Source organism: Kickxella alabastrina, assembly GCF_025024165.1.
Source record: "Kickxella alabastrina strain RSA 675 chromosome Unknown BX661scaffold_22, whole genome shotgun sequence".
Classification (NCBI taxonomy): Eukaryota; Fungi; Kickxellomycota; class Kickxellomycetes; order Kickxellales; family Kickxellaceae; genus Kickxella; species Kickxella alabastrina.
Window position 1 is genome coordinate 236,978 of NW_026251493.1, and position 17,384 is coordinate 254,361.

At 45.7% G+C, this 17,384-nt stretch overlaps 8 protein-coding genes across 8 annotated transcripts; 6 read left to right on the forward strand and 2 right to left on the reverse strand.

Moving 5' to 3' along the window:
• Positions 1-115: 115 nt before the first annotated feature.
• On the forward strand, positions 116-380 carry BX661DRAFT_186692 (uncharacterized protein; the record flags this gene model as incomplete). The annotated part of the gene is made up of 1 exon (XM_051537077.1): positions 116-380. A coding segment is annotated over exon 1 (208 nt), but the record flags the coding sequence as incomplete, so codon positions are not given.
• Positions 381-2,323: 1,943 nt separating this feature from the next.
• BX661DRAFT_186694 (uncharacterized protein) lies at positions 2,324-3,368 on the forward strand. The gene has a single exon (XM_051537078.1). The coding sequence runs from the start codon at positions 2,633-2,635 to the stop codon at positions 3,227-3,229; it is 597 nt and encodes a 198-aa protein (XP_051389687.1). The 5' UTR covers positions 2,324-2,632; the 3' UTR covers positions 3,230-3,368.
• A 131-nt stretch (positions 3,369-3,499) lies between these two features.
• BX661DRAFT_186695 (uncharacterized protein) lies at positions 3,500-4,518 on the forward strand. Its single transcript, XM_051537079.1, has one exon. It carries the CDS (start codon positions 3,798-3,800, stop codon positions 4,446-4,448), a length of 651 nt encoding a protein of 216 aa, XP_051389688.1. The 5' UTR covers positions 3,500-3,797; the 3' UTR covers positions 4,449-4,518.
• A 2-nt stretch (positions 4,519-4,520) lies between these two features.
• Positions 4,521-7,193, forward strand: BX661DRAFT_56245 (WH1 domain-containing protein). Its single transcript, XM_051539269.1, has 2 exons — positions 4,521-4,731; positions 4,958-7,193. The coding sequence occupies exons 1-2, from the start codon at positions 4,660-4,662 to the stop codon at positions 6,767-6,769; spliced, it is 1,884 nt and encodes a 627-aa protein (XP_051389689.1). The 5' UTR covers positions 4,521-4,659; the 3' UTR covers positions 6,770-7,193.
• Positions 7,194-7,276: 83 nt separating this feature from the next.
• Positions 7,277-9,013, forward strand: BX661DRAFT_172807 (t-SNARE; the record flags this gene model as incomplete). Its single annotated transcript, XM_051533804.1, has 7 exons — positions 7,277-7,417; positions 7,570-7,675; positions 7,777-8,025; positions 8,135-8,307; positions 8,420-8,578; positions 8,682-8,758; positions 8,893-9,013. The coding sequence occupies 7 exons, from the start codon at positions 7,277-7,279 to the stop codon at positions 9,011-9,013; spliced, it is 1,026 nt and encodes a 341-aa protein (XP_051389690.1).
• A 107-nt stretch (positions 9,014-9,120) lies between these two features.
• On the reverse strand, positions 9,121-10,377 carry BX661DRAFT_186699 (uncharacterized protein). Its single transcript, XM_051537080.1, has 3 exons — positions 10,060-10,377; positions 9,926-9,962; positions 9,121-9,773 (listed from the first exon to the last, which is right to left on the reverse strand). The coding sequence occupies exons 1-3, from the start codon at positions 10,167-10,169 to the stop codon at positions 9,168-9,170; spliced, it is 753 nt and encodes a 250-aa protein (XP_051389691.1). The 5' UTR covers positions 10,170-10,377; the 3' UTR covers positions 9,121-9,167.
• A 2,054-nt stretch (positions 10,378-12,431) lies between these two features.
• BX661DRAFT_200167 (uncharacterized protein) lies at positions 12,432-14,510 on the forward strand (the record flags this gene model as incomplete). The annotated part of the gene is made up of 7 exons (XM_051538382.1): positions 12,432-12,533; positions 12,649-12,727; positions 13,132-13,273; positions 13,433-13,544; positions 13,801-13,916; positions 13,974-14,094; positions 14,142-14,510. 7 exons carry the CDS (start codon positions 12,432-12,434, stop codon positions 14,508-14,510), a joined length of 1,041 nt encoding a protein of 346 aa, XP_051389692.1.
• A 584-nt stretch (positions 14,511-15,094) lies between these two features.
• BX661DRAFT_186701 (glycosyltransferase family 15 protein) lies at positions 15,095-16,550 on the reverse strand. Its single transcript, XM_051537081.1, has one exon. It carries the CDS (start codon positions 16,496-16,498, stop codon positions 15,266-15,268), a length of 1,233 nt encoding a protein of 410 aa, XP_051389693.1. The 5' UTR covers positions 16,499-16,550; the 3' UTR covers positions 15,095-15,265.
• Between the last annotated feature and the right edge of the window lie 834 nt (positions 16,551-17,384).

Sequence of the window (17,384 nt, forward strand, 5' to 3'; positions counted from 1 at the left end):
CAATGCCCATCAGTTGCCCTTTTCTTTGTAAGCACTAATACTTACAAGCATAAAAAGGGCAAAACAACATTCACTAGTTTTGACTTCTTTTTCCTGTATTTTTGATAGAATATACTTTAGAATATTTATTTAATACACTTGTTAACAACATGTGTATTGGCAGTGCAGCCAGATGATCATTGTAGAACATATTGAGAAATACCACTGGTCACAACATTTCAAACATGAGTTACATCACCCACCACCAGATGATGTTGATGGGAGGGCAGAATGGGAAGTTGAGCAAATTTTAGATGTGCACCATGTTGATAATAAAGGTGGGTTCCTGGGCAAATGGGTTGGCTATAATGAAGATGACAGCACCTGGGAGCCTGGAGAGTACCCGAACCCACAAAAGAGCCTATTAGTGGGTTTTCCAGGAAACACCCAGCCAAAATGGAGTGCATAGTAAGTGGCTGCTGAGGAAGACCACATAAGCAGGTAAGGCAAATGGCATAACCCAGTGTGACACATAAATTCATTACTAGGAATTGGGTAGGGTCATGATCAAATCAGCAATCATTATCATTCTGCTTTGCAATAGTTTTTTAGGATTCCATTTCCATATCAGGTGTATTTAAAACACCATTTTGACTCTTCATGTATATTCTAAGCTGATAGAAAATTGGGTTCAAGGTATATTATTTACTGAGTACTAAAACCCAAGGCAACGAAGAAGAAGGCATCACAACAATAATTGTTGTGATTGTATGCCTTTATAGCTATTTATAAATGCACTGATTGTCGTTGGTTTAACCAGCCAACATATATAGTCCTTCTCTTTTATTTGGACCTAAATTATAGTGTAATAAAGCCACCCCTTTTATGCAGGATATTGCCAAAAAATTTGATTTAATTTTCTCTTGATTATTTTTGACTTGAATGAGAAAAGGTGGAATCATCAGCAGAGGCGAGCATTGGGCCTAATGGATAATACTCCTTCAGTAATATGAAGTAGCGGATGTGCGAGTTTCAACCAGCAGTGCATATTAAAGCGCAAGCCATTAAACATCAGAATAGGCCCTACTTTTTTGTTTGTTTCTCACGATTATTTCATTATCGGGTGGTTCAATTATATGCTTAAAAGCACATTGTTTTTTGTAGTGGCGATATTGTGTTCCATTAGGATGTGTCATGTTGTGTCATGTCATGTCAATCTACTAGTTTTTCTCTCTTACTTTAGTCATTGAGTGATCTGTGTGCTATTTTCAACACGCACACCAAAGTAAAATATTAATTTCTTTGTATTTGCCTTGGATGTATTATCAGTATCCGCATGAAGTTTAACATACAATATAGCTCAGGTTTAATGTGCGCGTATTTGCTGCTGGCTAAAAATGGCAACACAAATAAATAGTACAGCAGCAACTACCAAAGTTTTGATAGCAGCACAAAGTGTATTCTTGAAGTCGTGGATCCAAAGAAACATGATTATCAGCATTTCTTTGCCATTTTTCATTCGCAGCTGCACAAAGCTGGGCAATCCCTCTTTGCGCGATCAAAAGCAGTGAGGCAAAATACATGGTTGTGAAAAGACTTAGTTGAAAATCCACTCCCCAAAAAAGTCAAACTCAGATGAACTAATCTAAACAAGTTTCATCGCTCAAAACAATGTGATTTTAAGCGGTGGTAATGATTTAGCTTGTAAAATGAGGTGTCGCTTTTTGGCGCTGGCCATTGTCTTTTGCTTGGGAGCTTCGTTGTGCAGCTTTATTCAAAGCATTGTGAAAAAGGAAAGGCAAAAGCAAAACAAACACGTTACGAAGACAATATATACGCATTGTGCTTTGTTTAAATTAATTATGTTTTGTTTGTGCTAGTTGAGTTGAAAAAACAAAACTACAATAGGCGAGCTTGTATAGTCAGCAGCCATGTATAGAATGCAAATTATTTTCAAGCCAATTAAAATCAGAGCCATATACGTCTCTTGACGACTGCATGGGGAATAAGCGCTCTTTTTTTGGCTCCCGGCTGCGGAGGGGCACAGGTCGCTTGAAATGGAAGGTAATGGATTCCAGGTGACAGAAACCATGCTGATTCGCTGTCGCATGAGCTCAGTCCGCAAGTAATCGAATCGCCTTGGCTCATCGCATTTTTTGCCCACTATTCTGCAACGTACGATGTAAAAATAGAAGGCGGAAAAAACCGGTCTTGACAATAATCGAGAGGATTTTCGCAAACAAACAATTCAGATTCAGTGCCTGCATTTTAAAGAATAAAATACAAAGGCAACAGTGCTCCGTCATTTATTTTTTCATTTCATGTGCCTTTCTGTCACTGCTGTCGCTGCTGTCACTGTTGGCTCGCTCTCCCCGCTCGCTACCACAGAGGGATGATTGTCTTAGCCACTCTCTCGGGCAAGCAGCCCTTAAAGGAGATGTACCCCTTATTTTTCTCAACATAAATTTTCTTTGCGCCCGTTTTTGTTGATTCATTTATAAACACGCTCTTTCTGCCTCCCACTTTGTGCTGCTCAGTCGCTCCCAAGTATCTTTTCTTCCCGCAAGCCTTTTCCGTTTCTTTTCTTTTGCTTTAATTCCCACTCCCACCTCACAGTTTTCGCTACCTACCCCTCCCCAAACCTACATTAATCATGAAGTTCTTTGCTGCCACCATCGTTCTCGGCATGGCCGCCGTCGCCGTCGCCCAGAATAGCTCGTCGTCGCTGAGCGCCTACGAGAAGTGCCTCGAGAACAAGTGCCCCAACAGCAAGGAAGATGTCAGCTGCCAGGCCGCGTGCATGGGCAACCCGAACCCCAACGCCTCGATGATCGCTGATACCAACGAGTGCTACAAGGGTTGCATTGGTCTCGACTACCAGGGCGCCATCGACTGCCAGGCAAAGTGCAACATCATCTACAACCCGGCCAACACCGTTGTCACCGACCACCTTGTTCCCGCAGGTGTGACCAGTGGTAGCGGCTCGGCTGTTTCCGCCACCACCAGCTCTACCGCCGCCAACACCGCCGCTGAGACTTCGGCCGATGTCAAGTCTAGCTCCAAGGCTGCTTCCGATGCCAAGTCCGAGCTTGATGACGAGTCTGCCAGCAGCGAGGACGAGGAGAGCAGCGGCTCATCCAACAAGAGCAGCAGCTTGTCCAGCAAGAGCAAGAGCAGCTCGAGCTCTGCCTCGACCCTGAAGGCTGCCTTGTCTGGTGTCGCTCTGGTTGCTGCCGCCGCCCTGTTCTAAGCAATAGACGCGGTTTATTAAAACAACCAACCGTTTGGCTGATTGCTCTATCTGCGTTTAAATTTTTTTATTTTATTTTCATGTTTTTGTTTGCCTTTCTCAACTTGGCTGCTTAATAAACGACTCGGGTTTTTAATTATTCGCTCACTAGGGCTGTGTGTATGTTTTGTTTTAACGCAGGATTAATGTGCCATTTAATAATCCCCTTTTCGCTTCCATTTCCAACACCCTCTTTTTTGTTTGTTGGGGATTTAATTTATTATTTTCTAAACTCGCTCTGCTCTGCTCTGCACTTCATCTACGTTGCATCCACGGTCTAACCAGCCCATCAGCCATATCCTTGCAATATTGCTGTCATGGCGCAGATGACGCAGATGACGCAAATGCCGCTTGTGCTTGTGCTTGTGCTTGTGCGTATGTTCATACGGCCAGAGCAAGCTTTTCGCTTTTTTATTACGCTTTATGATCATTTCCTTTATGGTGATCGCCCTCTTTTGTTCTAAAATTAGAATCAAGCGAGCTGAGCAAAACAAACATTCTGTGATTGGGGTGATCTTGATTTGGGTACATGGAGAAAATATGTGGGGAAAAGGAAAGGCTGACACAGAAAACACCTGCACGTGATATGCAGCTCAATTCTCGGCTTGTCCAATTTGAGCTTGGTGTTTCGAATTCGAAATGTAAAGGCCAGCAAGCCATCATCACCATCATCGCCTGCCCGCCCGCTCACTTCACTCGCTGGTCACTCAGACAGCTTGTCGAGAATGTATTCAAGCCTGTGAGAATAAGTAAGGCGTTAACACCACTGGCATATCGAAAATATGCGGGGAAAAAGGAATTGGCTTCTGAGATGCATCCCCGGTTCTGCACCGTTTGGGCTCTTGCTCGTTTGATTAGAGGCAATAGACAGGCCAAATTCCGAGCATATTTGTCCCAATCGTCTTTTGTCCTTTTTTGCGTGAACCGGGCAGGAATCCCCAATCCATCGCCGAAGCAGTTGAAGACGATGCGCATGTTTAGGCTTGCTGCAATTATCTCTGTCCCAAAGGCACCTCTTGCCCACGGGCTCTGTTTCTTCCGCTGGGTGGGCTGCATCATTCACAAAGAGGTCACGCCAGTTGCAGCTTGTGCCATGCTATCAAGAATGGGGGCAGCATTAATAGACGTTGATTTGCGCGCATGGTCAGGCAGCGAAGAGGGGACAAGGAGAGATAAATGAAAGAAGAGCGAATGGAAGAAATAGTGGTTCCGCCTAGTTATTAAATGTAATAGGAAAAAAGACAGCTTGGGTTTCCTTTTCTTTATTATTCTCGGCTTTTTGTCTATTTTATTAATTCCCAATCGACAGAGGATTCATCTTATTTCCCTTCCGCATTCCACAAATAGTCGCTTGTAATTTACTTTTCTGTCAGACAGCCCACTAAAGCAGAATGCCCGCCCCATCGCTGCTGTCGCACGACGACAGGAGCACCATTTTAAAAGCCCAGCCAAAACCCAAGCACGTAAGTAAGCGCACAGACATATATTGAATACGCTCCGGCCGCAAAAAGTGCAAAATACGGTCAATTTGCAATGTGTTAGCACCCCGGTTGTTTCTGAGTTTCAATTCCATTTTTTGCAACCTCTTTTTACTTTGAGGCACACCAGTGGCATACATTTGCGCCGATTCACTAAACCCTCAAGCTTGTTGAATTAAATTGCAACCTTTGTGTTCTTACTTGCATTTAGAGTGTCGTTGGAGCAGCAATCGCGCGGCTGTTTGTCGCGTACCCCGACCGGAGAAGGTGGTCGTACACGCACCGCTTTGGAGGCCTGGTGCTGGTGAAGGACACGCACAATAATGACGCATCCTTTCTGCGGATTGTCAATCTGAGCCCAGGTGGGGAGCAAGTCATATGGGAGCAGGAGCTCTACCGCGGATTTGAGTTTACCAAGCAGACGCCCTTTTTCTTTACAGTTGTCGGCGATGAGCACGTCTTTGGACTGGACTTTGCAGACCCAGACGAGGCGGCCAGGTTTGAAGACAAGGTGAAAAAGCGCGCGCGCAAAATAATGAAGCAGGTTGCGGTGGCGCCGTCCTCTGGGCCGAGCGCCACGCAAAGGTCACTTAACCTTGACGACGACAAGTACAGAAAGTTGGTCAAGGCGCTGGCGGCCTACAACATCACCGAGAATATGCTCGATGATCCAAGCACCGCAAACCTCATCAAGGACTTTGTCAAGCAAAACGGCAGTGTTGACAACATGATTCGCTCTGCACACCCGGCAGCCCCGTTGCAGACCCCTCCCCCACCGCCTCCACCTCCGCAGTCTCAGCCGCCGCCGCCACCGCCATCGCAGCACGTCGCAACTTCGGCGTATAGCTCAGGTCCAGGACGACGGGCAGCTTTGCCTCATCAGGCCCCGCCGCCTCCGCCGCCCAGACGAAATGCACCACCACCCCCGCCGCCGCGGCAAAGAACCCGGCCCTTATCGCCAGTGCAGATTCGGTCTGCTCCAACCCAACCGCAGCAGCAGCATCAGATGCCACCGCCGCCGCCTCCTCCGCCAAGACATGCGCGCCGGTCTCCGCAGCCACAGTCTGCAGCTCCGCCACCACCGCCACGTCTTTCGCTTAACGGGTCGTCTCCAGTTTATAAATCGCAGCCTGAACATTATACAACCTCGGCACCGTTGCTGCCACCGCCTCAGAGCCGGCCAGCACTACCTCCACAGGCGCCACCAATGGCACCTCCGATGGCACCTAATCCACCTACATCCCGGCCTCCAATGGCACCGCCGATGGCTCCACCGATGGCGCCTCCAATGGCACCTAATCTACCTACGTCTCGGCCTCCGATGGCGCCTCCAATGGCTCCTCCAATGGCGCCTCCGATGGCACCTAATCTACCTACGTCTCGGCCTCCAATGGCTCCTCCAATGGCTCCACCGATGGCTCCTCCAATGGCTCCACCGATGGCTCCTCCAATGGCTCCACCGATGGCGCCTCCAATGGCACCTAATCTACCTACGTCTCGGCCTCCAATGGCTCCTCCAATGACTCCACCGATGGCGCCTCCAATGGCACCTAATCTACCTACGTCTCGGCCTCCGATGGCGCCTCCAATGGCTCCACCGATGGCGCCTCCGATGGCACCTAATCTACCTACGTCTCGGCCTCCAATGGCTCCTCCAATGGCTCCACCGATGCTACCTCCAGGCCCGCCAACCCAGGCACCCCCTCCTCCGCCCCCAACATCCACGCAGGAAAATGATGGCCCTTTGCCTATATCATCTGTGGGCGGTGATTCCAGGAACATGCTACTCGCTTCGATCCGTGGCACTGGAGGCATCGGCGGCTTGCGCAAAACCAAAGCCAGCTCACCGAACTGCGAAACTGACAGCTCGGCTGCTCCGCAGGCAAAGTCTCCTAGAAGTGCCTCTCCCGTAGCTAAGCCCGGGGCCAACCTCACCAATGCACTTGCAAATGCATTGGCACAGCGCAACAAGGCCATTGCCGGAGATTCTGACTCTGAAGAGGATGATGACGACGAATGGTAGGCTTCCATCCCCTTTCTGCATGCAGGAACAAGGGCGCATTTATGCGCAGCGTTCTGGCCGCGCGCCCCCTACGCCAAATTTTCAATCAAATAAAATACCAGCTTAAATAGTTATACTTATGTGCCTTGTTAAATCGGAGGCTGGTGGGCCTAGGCTGCTCAGGCCAGGTTGCCGTCACACATGTCACCCATGCGCATATATTTGAGGCACATCAAAGGTGGCTATTAAACATATCACACATGAAAACGCCACTTTTTTTACTCGAGTTCTCTCAATGCTCCAAAGATACACAGGGTTTTCAGCCGTCGCTGATGTCCTTAAATAAACAGGCGAGGGATCACGGCACCCAGCTGCTGGTTTCTTTTTTGGTAATGTTCTTTAATATCAGTTTGCACCCTTGCTAAATATCCAAGTAATTTCACCAAAAAACCACTTTGCCAACACTTTAAAACCCTTGCCTTGACGCCGGCTTACTTAAACTTGCCATCCGTTTCATAAACCCAAAAAATGAATCGCAATCGGTTCTCAGAGTTTATTGCGCGCCGGGGAGAGGATGCGTCTGACGGCAGCGACGGCGGCTCCCCAGGAAGCCTGTCCTCCATCGGCGACTCTAGCGTCAATGTGGAGATGGAGAAATATTTTTCAACAGTAAGTGCGACATTTTGCGAATAGCCAGAATTATGTATATTCCGTCCAACGCGCGAATACCAATCTAATCGTGTGTCACACGGATGTGGGTAATAACTATAATGTGTTCAATTTCATCGTATTATGATGATTTTATTGTTTTAATATTATAGTTGAACGGCATCGAAAGAGACATTAACTCCGTTAGCAGCAATGTTGACGAGCTGGGGGTTCTTCACGGGCGGCTTCTCTCTACAGCCGATGGGGACAAGTCTGAAGGTAATTTGAACTTGTACATTCTGTGCAAAATATTGCAGTAGCTGTTATTGTATGTTCATCTAAATCCATATCCTTCTGTTTTATGTACCTATTATCATTAGCCATTGCCGAACTGCGGGACCAAAAAACATTACAAATAAATAACCAGATCAAGAAGCTCAAGAGCGAGCTGAACGCTGTCGATCAGATGAATCAAAACACCCAACTCAGCCCCGGGCAAGAGGCAACAAGAAGAAGTCGCCACACAGTTTTGGCTCGCAAGCTGATGACCGTACTGGACAAGTACCGCACGCTCGAGCGCGAATCACAGAAGCGATACAGGACCCGCATGGAGAAACATATACGGCTAGGTAATATACGAGCGAGTTCAGTCTAAATACTGCACTGATTTTATGCTGCTTTACACACTTTAATTCCCACACTGCACTAAACAAAATATCATACAATTATACCATATAGTCAGACCGGACGCCACCGACGAGGAAGTCGCCGAAGCAGCAAGCAACGAGGTGTCGCGTTCTGTTTTTGCAATGGATGTGATGACGTCCTACCGAAGCAAAGTTGCCAAGCGCATGCTGCGTGATGTTGAGAATAGAGATAAGGATATTCGCGAGATCAGCAGCACAATAGAGGTAAATACAATACAATACCAAAATTAAAGTGCTACTGCTACTGCTACACACAAATTTATTATTCCACCCACCATGCACCGCTCAATAATAATATTAATTCTTTTGAATGTAGCTTTTGAACCGCATGTTCGTGGACATGGAAGAGCTCGTCGCACAGCAGCAGGATGTGCTAAATAATATTGAGCAGGCGGTAGACAATACCGATGAGTATGTAACTCAAGGAGCTACCGAAGTCAAGCGCGCAACTCGTCTGAGCATGAAAATTAGAAAGGTATGTTGTAACCAGCAATATTGCCATTTGTAATAACAACTGAAATCGACAATGCAAGCAAAATACAAGATCATATCACTAACATTAATATTGTATTATGTAGAAAAAGTGGTGCCTGCTTTTCCTACTGGTATTGGTTGTCACTGCCATTGCCCTCGGTGTTGCGATCCCCCTGGCCACGTAAGTATTTAAAATATATGGCGCATCGTATCAGCGACTGCTGAAAAAATATAATGTTTGTATTTGTACCAACATATAGTTAATAACCAACTGACTAAAACACAATTGGCTACTTTGTTGAAAATTGATTATAGTAAAAAGGGAGGCAGCAGCAGTAACAATAACAACAGCGGTGGTAATGGTAGTTCAAGCAATAGAGCCATCAGTACTGGAGGTATCAAACCACAGATGTTTACCTTGTTTTTAGCAGAATAGACGCGTGCCAAAAGCTAACAGAGCAAGAGGGTCGGACACGCCACATATCAAATTGTTCATTTTCTTTTTTCATGTATCTTTGTAAAAAAAGTCGAAAAAGTATATTTCACTGTAAATGCGACATTTCCAAAACTGCTAATATCAATTCATGCGTTTACAATACAGACTGTCCAGAGGCCGCGGCAACAGAGGCTGCACTTAGAATAATATGCGACTGGCTCTTGAATTCCCCTGACGAGCATCCCTGCATTTGGTCAAGCTGATACGGTGATACAGGAGAAATCGGCCGGCCAGTTGCCGAGTTGAGTTCTGAAGTGGCCTTACTCAACACAGAGTGCAGGTGGTTTATACTGTCAATATCATGCGTATCAAATTGCGCGCGGGCCAAAGCAATGTCACCTAAGTTTTGGAACGCCAGCTGGTTTTGGTGGTCGATTTGCATGTGGCTCTGGGGAGACATGTTTAACATCTGCTCCGGCAGCAAGCGCGGCGACTGACAGGAGCTGTTGAAAACAGCCTGGCCTCCGGGGAACCCACACATAACTTGTTGGTGAGGAGCCATTGGCAGAGGATACCCGGCGGCAACCAGTGCACGGCGCAAATCGTTGATCTCAATTTCCATCTCTTGGATGGTTCGACGAAGCAGGTCAATGTAATCTTTCGACTTTTGCATTATCAGTACAGTCGATGGTTTTACCATATGCAGATTAGGGATTACGTCGCGCAGCTCATAAAGAATTTCTCGTTGGTGGTGTCTTCTCTAAGAAACGTATGCATTATTAAAAATTCAAAGCGTGCATATTAGTAAGAACATTTTAAAACACAGGTACAGACCATTATAGACCAATGCATATTCAAAAATATTGCATGTTACATCATAAAATAACGTGCCACGATTGGGAAGAGCCATACCTTACGCTCCAGCTCGTTGTGGTTCAGCCTCTTTTTTCTACAAAGTGAGTTGCAATTATTTGTAGTTGTTAGCACAACGGTCACGTAAATTGTAGACCAAGGGATGAAGCATAAAGAGAAACGGCAATACTTACTTTGGTTTTACCGACAATTGGACGGTCATTCGTCCGGACTCTTGATGTACAAGACCTGCCTCTACAGCGACTCTTGCAAGGCTCTCTGCCGACGGATGAAAGGCTGACATTGGCTCGGGGGAGGAAGGAGGGAGGGCAAGTGATATATGGATGAATGGATGGAAGACCGTATCTAGATTTGGATCTGGTGCAAATGCAAATGTATATGTGAAAATTTGATATACGCACTGTCTTTAATCTGGGAAAAACGAAATGAACACAGTATGCAAACAGTATTATTAGACCAAATATGGCGTGTTTATAAAAGCAATGGTTGAGGGATCAAAAAAGACGACGTATTAGACAACAGAGCGCACGCGGCATCCATTAGTTATATAGGTTATTTCAGTTAACCCTTTTCTTTATGAAATGACTGAGCGTTCTTTTTATTTCATAGATAACGCAAAGTGTTACCGCCAAATAACATGGGGAATAAAAAAGAGGGGGAGGCTGTATATTACTGGCTGTAAACGCACATGTGTGCTGTGTGAGTTGCAGAAATAACCAAACTCTGAAAATAATTCACGTCCTTCTCCGCCGTTGCTGAATCACCGATACCATCCATCATTTCAATGTACAGAGTAGCAAGTGTGAGACGCACATGGCACATGCTTTAAACATATGAAACTCTATTCAAAACATTTTCTCCGCCTCTGGCCTTTTGCCTTTTGCCATTTGTCTGCCAAAACCAGGCCAGTTCTGTGCTTTTATTGGCTATGCAAAATTGGCTTATTTATCAGCCCCGCATTTGCAAACAAATACCCCCCTCCCCACACACACATCAACCCTCATTGTGCAAAACCCCTCGTTCTTGCCCGATTGCCGGGCCCGCTTGCCCAAGCATCCCCGCATGCACAGAATAAAGAACACGACCCTATTAACACCAGAATCTCGGTTGAGCTGATTTGAAACATTGATGCATATTCAAAAAGCTGGAGCAAAAAAATAACCAGCAATATGGTGTGCGACATTGCGCATTAACAACCCGCATGGCTTTCGATATTTGTATTTATGGAAAGTCATGCAAACCCAATATTTTCTTTGTTTAATTCGCATTTAGATCCCTATTTAACGTGTCACGCCTAAAAAATATGTTGCTAGTAATTAGATAGAGCCATGATCAAATCAATAATGATTAGCATTCTGATTTGCATATACGTTTCTATAGGATTCCATTTTCATCGTTGGGGTATTTAAACCACCACCTTGTTCTTCTGGAATAGAATCCTCCTATTTTCTTAGTCAATTTTATAGTGTAATAAATATTTTTTTAGTACTGCTGCTGTTTTCTAATATTGTTATTGTATTGCAAAATAACTTATTAAATGAAATAAAATTACTTGCCGTGCACAGCCCCTGCCCACGGCCACTTCACCACCACATCCGCCAGCACCACCATCTGCCATTGCCGGTTATCGTTACGACAGCAACAATATTAGAAAAAACAGCAGCAATGGTGTTTGTGCACACACTGTACGAGAAGCATGGCTACACCAGTTTTATTTAATGCTACTTGCCACTCCTCGGCAGTACCATGAGCGAGCAGTTCATTGCAGGCCATCATATGTCACTTAGCCAACTGCACATGCAATTAAGACCACTTGGTTGACGTTGTAAAGGATATACATGAATGCTGTCAAGGTATCAGTAATTGGCAAACCATTTTTTTAATCTGATATGTAAATAAATAAACAGAGCATATTTATATTTACCATTATTATATCTTGGCACTAGAGCGGAAAGGGCTACCTTTTCTATCCGCAGCTTTTTGCTTTGCCTTTGTGACGTTATACATTTGGAAAGGGTGTGGAAGCTGTGCAAAAAATAACTATTTTTTAACCCGGGTTTTGCTAACACTTTCATAAAGCTTAAACTTTACAAAGTGCGCCCAGATGCATTTACACAAAATGACTATTTATGACTCAAAAAGCTTGGTTTTACATGAAAAATATGCAAAGACATTAATACTGGCTATAAATAATATAATACAAATAATTATATTATAAAAAGCAAATACATCTATTTTTACATTTTATTAGAGAAACAAAGGCAAAAAGCCAAGTAGTTTTTTTAAAAATATTTTAAAAAATGTGTGTAAAAATAAAGTATCCACAGAAGAATTTGTTTTACAAATGAAATACAAATACAAATACATATAAGAATACAGTGGCATTACATGTAATCACATATTATTAGAAGCCTTTTTACGTTTTTACATTTTTCACGCTGTTTTCAAATCAACGCATTCAACTTTTTATTTTTATGTTTTTATGCCCATTAGCATAGAGGCGCTCCTCGGTCTCTGCAAAATGCATCACTATTTTCTGCCAGCTATGCGCGAGAATGTTATCACCGTCCACCGTGTTACAACAGCCATATACGAGCTCGCACAGTGTATCTTTTTACAAGCCCTGGATAACGAGGGGTTTAATATCGTCAACCATCTAAATCAAGGGTTTTAAGGATTGTTTCATTGCCCTTTGCCTCGGAGATCAAAACAAACCATGCAGCGACAACCTTAAAACGGCAAACGGCAAACCCATCAACAAGTACAGGTACACGTTCGTCGAGGATATCAAGTTCGAGTGCCCACATCTCACTGGTGCGGCCAATTTTGCTAATTACGAGGGTACGTCAATCCTTACAGCATATAAATCCCATGTGTCTCAGTGCTTTAACAAACAGTTGAAGCATGTGGTTGACATAACACTTGACATAAAGAAAAAACTGAACGGCGATACAAGACACTTACGAAGGAGGGCGGTTATACCAAAAAATAAATATAACAGTGGATTAGCAAAAAAATCAGAATTCCAGCGGGCACAATGAAGAGAGATCTACTGTCTGCTAAGAACATCAAAGCCGGGAAGCAGATCGATACCAAGCAGATTTGGCGACAAGGGGCTCTAGTATGACTCTGTGGCCAAGACATTAAACCACATTGGGGCTTTCGTTGAGGTTTTCCGATTTTTAAATCTCAACAAAGATGTGCGTTCTATTTTCCTTTTCCGATGAGAACATCTGTTGTACCAGGGTTTACTACTATTGATAAGCCTAGTCTTGCATGGGGTGTTCCGTCTGTCACAAAGAGCTGGCTCAAAGCGCTGCACAAGGATAATATTTGTCTAGATATTGAGATTCCTGAGATTCCGCGTCTGAGGGATCTTAAAGGCAAGTCACCAGAAGAAATTTGGTCACTATTTTGTGATATATCTTGTTGGCCGGTTTTTCTCGATTCTTAAAATGACAAAAAACTACACAAGTTCAGAGGGATCATTCGTACGGATGGCGTTTCAATTATCGTATTACTAGACTCACCTTCCAACACACAGAGGAAGAGGATCAAGGCTGAGAGGGTTGCATGGTCTAAGAAAGGTTCTAGTGATGCTGACAATGGCAACAACAACGACAGCGACAACAACAACGGCAGCAAACTTGCTGATGGTGTGCCCCACAGTAAGAAAGCTTCTCCCGAATACATTGATGATTTGTTAAAAATGTCATTCGTGATATTGTTGACAGATCACTTCTCTGTGATATTAGTCATAGGGATATATTGTCTGGGATATAACAGCAATTACAAAAAAGGTGAGAAAGTTATTTTCCACTATACCATGAATTCAGAGGCTAATAATCATCGTGGACGTGTGTTTCGATGGATCTACGAAAATGAAAAAGGTAATCCAGCTTGACCCCATGAAGCTCGCCAAGGCGCAAACAAATGGTTGGTATAAGTCTGTTGAGGAGGCCGAGCGCGTGCTTAACCACCCTGGCTCTAGTATACTTAATTGCAAGTTATATGTCGAGTACATACTTGAGTGCCGTAAAGGTAGTTTTGTTTTGGGAGAACATTAACACAACGCGCAGACCCCCAGTAAGAGTCGGAAACATGACGGCAGCAGCTCCATTGACCCCTTGCACTGCAGGCTCCGCTATCTTTCCTTTTTTAACAGAAAGCGTGCCGACGTCGAACTTGCAAAATCTGGACCAGATGCAGTCCTTATTCTTTGTAATTGGACCCAGGCATGGCCCGTCACCATAAGCCAATTCGTGACAAGGGGCTGCGGAAAATGCTAATAGCTCAGGGATTCACTGTTTATTTGATCGGCGAGTATTGCACTTCAACGTTTTGTCCGGGGTGCAAGAGCAGGATGGAGAAGGTTCACAAAATTTATAATCCTCGTCTGAAGAATCCCAAGCACAAGTACCATGTTGCAATGGCAACCGCTGCATCATCCAATTCCGTTGCAGCCGCAACAAGCACCCTTGCTGATTTTGTTGCAGCAGCAGCCACTGTCATTTCTGTTGCAACTAAAACTGCCGCCGACGCCGCATCTATTATTGACAGTACGCAGCAGAGTCTCGACCAGTGGATGCCTATTCGCCCAGAGTCTACCGATATCGTCTGGTAGATAGGGGAGGAAAAGGCCTAGGTTAAGGGCAAAATTTCCCGCAAAATTAGACAGATGATGCGCAATGAGTTGGCCGCACAGCAGGGGCAGATAGCCGCAACAGGCATAAATACAATTCCAGCAGTAGAAAAACCTCACCAAATTTTATGCCACAGCTTGCTCCAGTGCACAATGGAAGATTGCCTGCAAACCTTCAGGGCTGAGGGAACCAAGATCAAGAATGGCGAAAAAGTGCCATCAGGCAGACGGAAGTGTAATTGTGACACTGCTGCAGTGCTAAACTTTCGCATAATCCTTAATACCCTGTTTACAAGCAATCGTCCTCCCTGTTTTTTTGCGCAAAAATGCATCGTCAGAGTCGGCTGAACCTGAGTCTACAGTGACACCTGGGACCTTGCCCAAGCCAAAGTTCAAGACCAAGCGTGTGCGCAAAAATCCATCTGTTCCTGCTTCTTCTCTTCAAAAGAAGCAGGGAACTGGATAATATCTGCAACCATAGTGGTCTATTGCCACTAGTTTCTAAATACTTTTCAGGTTGTTATTCAATCTGTGGGAGGGATGTTAATTTGCAGGATACTTGAATTTTTTTAGATATTTGTAGTCTGATTCTTTTCTTTAGGTGTTATGAGTTCCCCCATTCTTCGAATGTTAATGATAATGTTTCTCTGGCAGAGGCAATAGGAATATACCTGTTAAGTTTTACAAAAAAGTACGATAAAGTGAAGTTAACAGAAAATCATTGTTCGCTTGAGAGTTCAAGGATTGGGAAGGTTGACGAAGTTCAGTGTGCACGACCAGCCCTTGTTCTTGATCTCGATGGACTCCTCCTCGGGGCACCAGCACTTGTCGTTGGCCTTGCCCTTGGGACAGTTCCACAGCGGGCCGTGGTAGTAGCCAATGTCCTCGAACCAGTGCACCTCGTTCTTGTTCAGGAACATCGCCACGCCCAGCGAGTGCACGGGCGCATCTCCCCACCGCTCGTAGAAAAAGCCACCAGCACGGTCCAGATAGTCAAAGTACGATAAGTACCTTTCAGAGCGCAAAAAGTCCAGGCTTCCAATTTCAAAGTTGGACCAGAAGTGGCACAGATTGTAACCGCCGTCCTTGTTGGTGACGAAATCCAGCATATTGGTGGATGGAATGAGGTCCTTGTGCTCGTCCATGAACTTCATCGTGGTGTCCCAGAGCGTAGGGATTGTCTGGATATATTCCTTGATCGAAATCGTGAAGCCGTACTTCTTGTTATTCTTTTCCATGAACAGGAACGGGTCGTAGTCGATCTCGCACGCAAACTTGACTCCAGGCTCCACGCGCCAGTACCATTTGTACTTGTCCATCAGCGGGTGGCGGAAGAAAAAGCCCGACTCGTAGCGGCACATATGGCGGTAGCTCTCATTGTCGCCATAAATGATCTTGCGCTCTTTCATGTCCTTGCGAACCTCGGCGGCTTGCGTCTGGTTGATGTAGTCAGGGTAAGACCAGTGCTCAGTGGGGATGAGGCCGAACTCGCAGTCGCCGGTGACGACGCTGCTGATCTTGGCCTTGAACTCTTCGCTGAAGGGCTCATTGTTGAGGAACACATAGGGGTAGTTGTAGCGGCGGTTAAAGCGGTCCTCAAGTTGAATGAGCGTCTCCCGGAGGTCCTTCAGGTCCTTGTTGCGCGTCAGAATGACAAAAGCGGCGTTCGTCTTTTCCAAACTAGCAGGCCTGTCGTGTTGGGCAAAAACAGTCTCCTTAATGACCTCAGTCACTGTGGGGACAAAGCTATCACCGCGAGTGACAGTGACTGTCACTGGCAAAGGGTGCTGTATGTCAATGAGAGCGTCATTGTGCGGAAGAGCGATTCCATTGTCGGCATTCGCCTTTTCATCTGCAGAATTGCGGCTGTCTGAAGAGTGCGATTCCAAGTAGGGTGAGAGTAAAAGGAAGTGTACAAGCAGAACAACTGCTATAATTATAGCTACCGGCCTCCACTTGACGTTCAACATAAGAAGAGCAAAAAATAAAAATAAAACGGAATTATATTTGACAAATTAGAAAGAAAACAAAAAAATCAGGGACCACTTCGCATCAAATAAGCTTACAGGTTCGGACCGATAAAGTGTGTGGGGAAGTGTGATCAAAGCTTGAGGCGCTTGAGAATGTCAGAGCAAATATCCTTGTACTTCCATGCTGGCCCAGACACCCTGCGGAACTGCAGCCCGCACAGTCCCAACAAAGGCATGCGCACTAAGAATATCTGGAAGCAAATGGCATTGGCGTTGGCGTTGGTGCTGGCGTTAATGGCTGCAAGTTGCTGCTGTTGGTTGTCCTTGGCGTCTTCGCCGGTCGACTCTATCACGCTTTGGCGCGAGCCCAGAAGCACATCGTCGGTGCTTGACAGGCCATCGCGCGCAGCCGATTTGACACTCGACGTGGTCAGAGAAAGCACAGCCTCATCGATGTGCTTGGGCCGCCGGCGGAAGCTTATTTTTCTGTCTACGCCTGGCAGGCGCAATGCCTTTTTGTGTTTGTGCAGGCCAGAATTATTGGATGATGTCGGCTCTCCGTGCGCGTACGCATCAAGCGTGCTTTCTTGGAGATTCGCTGGGCCGGCGGCCGTGGCCATGCTGCACGTAAAGTAGCCCTTGCCTTCATGGAAGCGAAGTGGCATGCCGGTCAGTACGCCAAGCAGGTTGTCGCGGATCGCTGCTGGAGAGCGAGTGGACGTCGTCGCCACGGAAAACAGACCCTTCAAAAACACTGGCTTGAGGTAATCGTCAGCGCGTGGAGGGGCACTGGCAATATCGCGCATAGCCTCGCCATTGCTGGACGCGTTGGCGCTGGCGTAGGCGTTGTCTGTGGACAACGGTCCAGATTCAGGGTCCAGCTTGA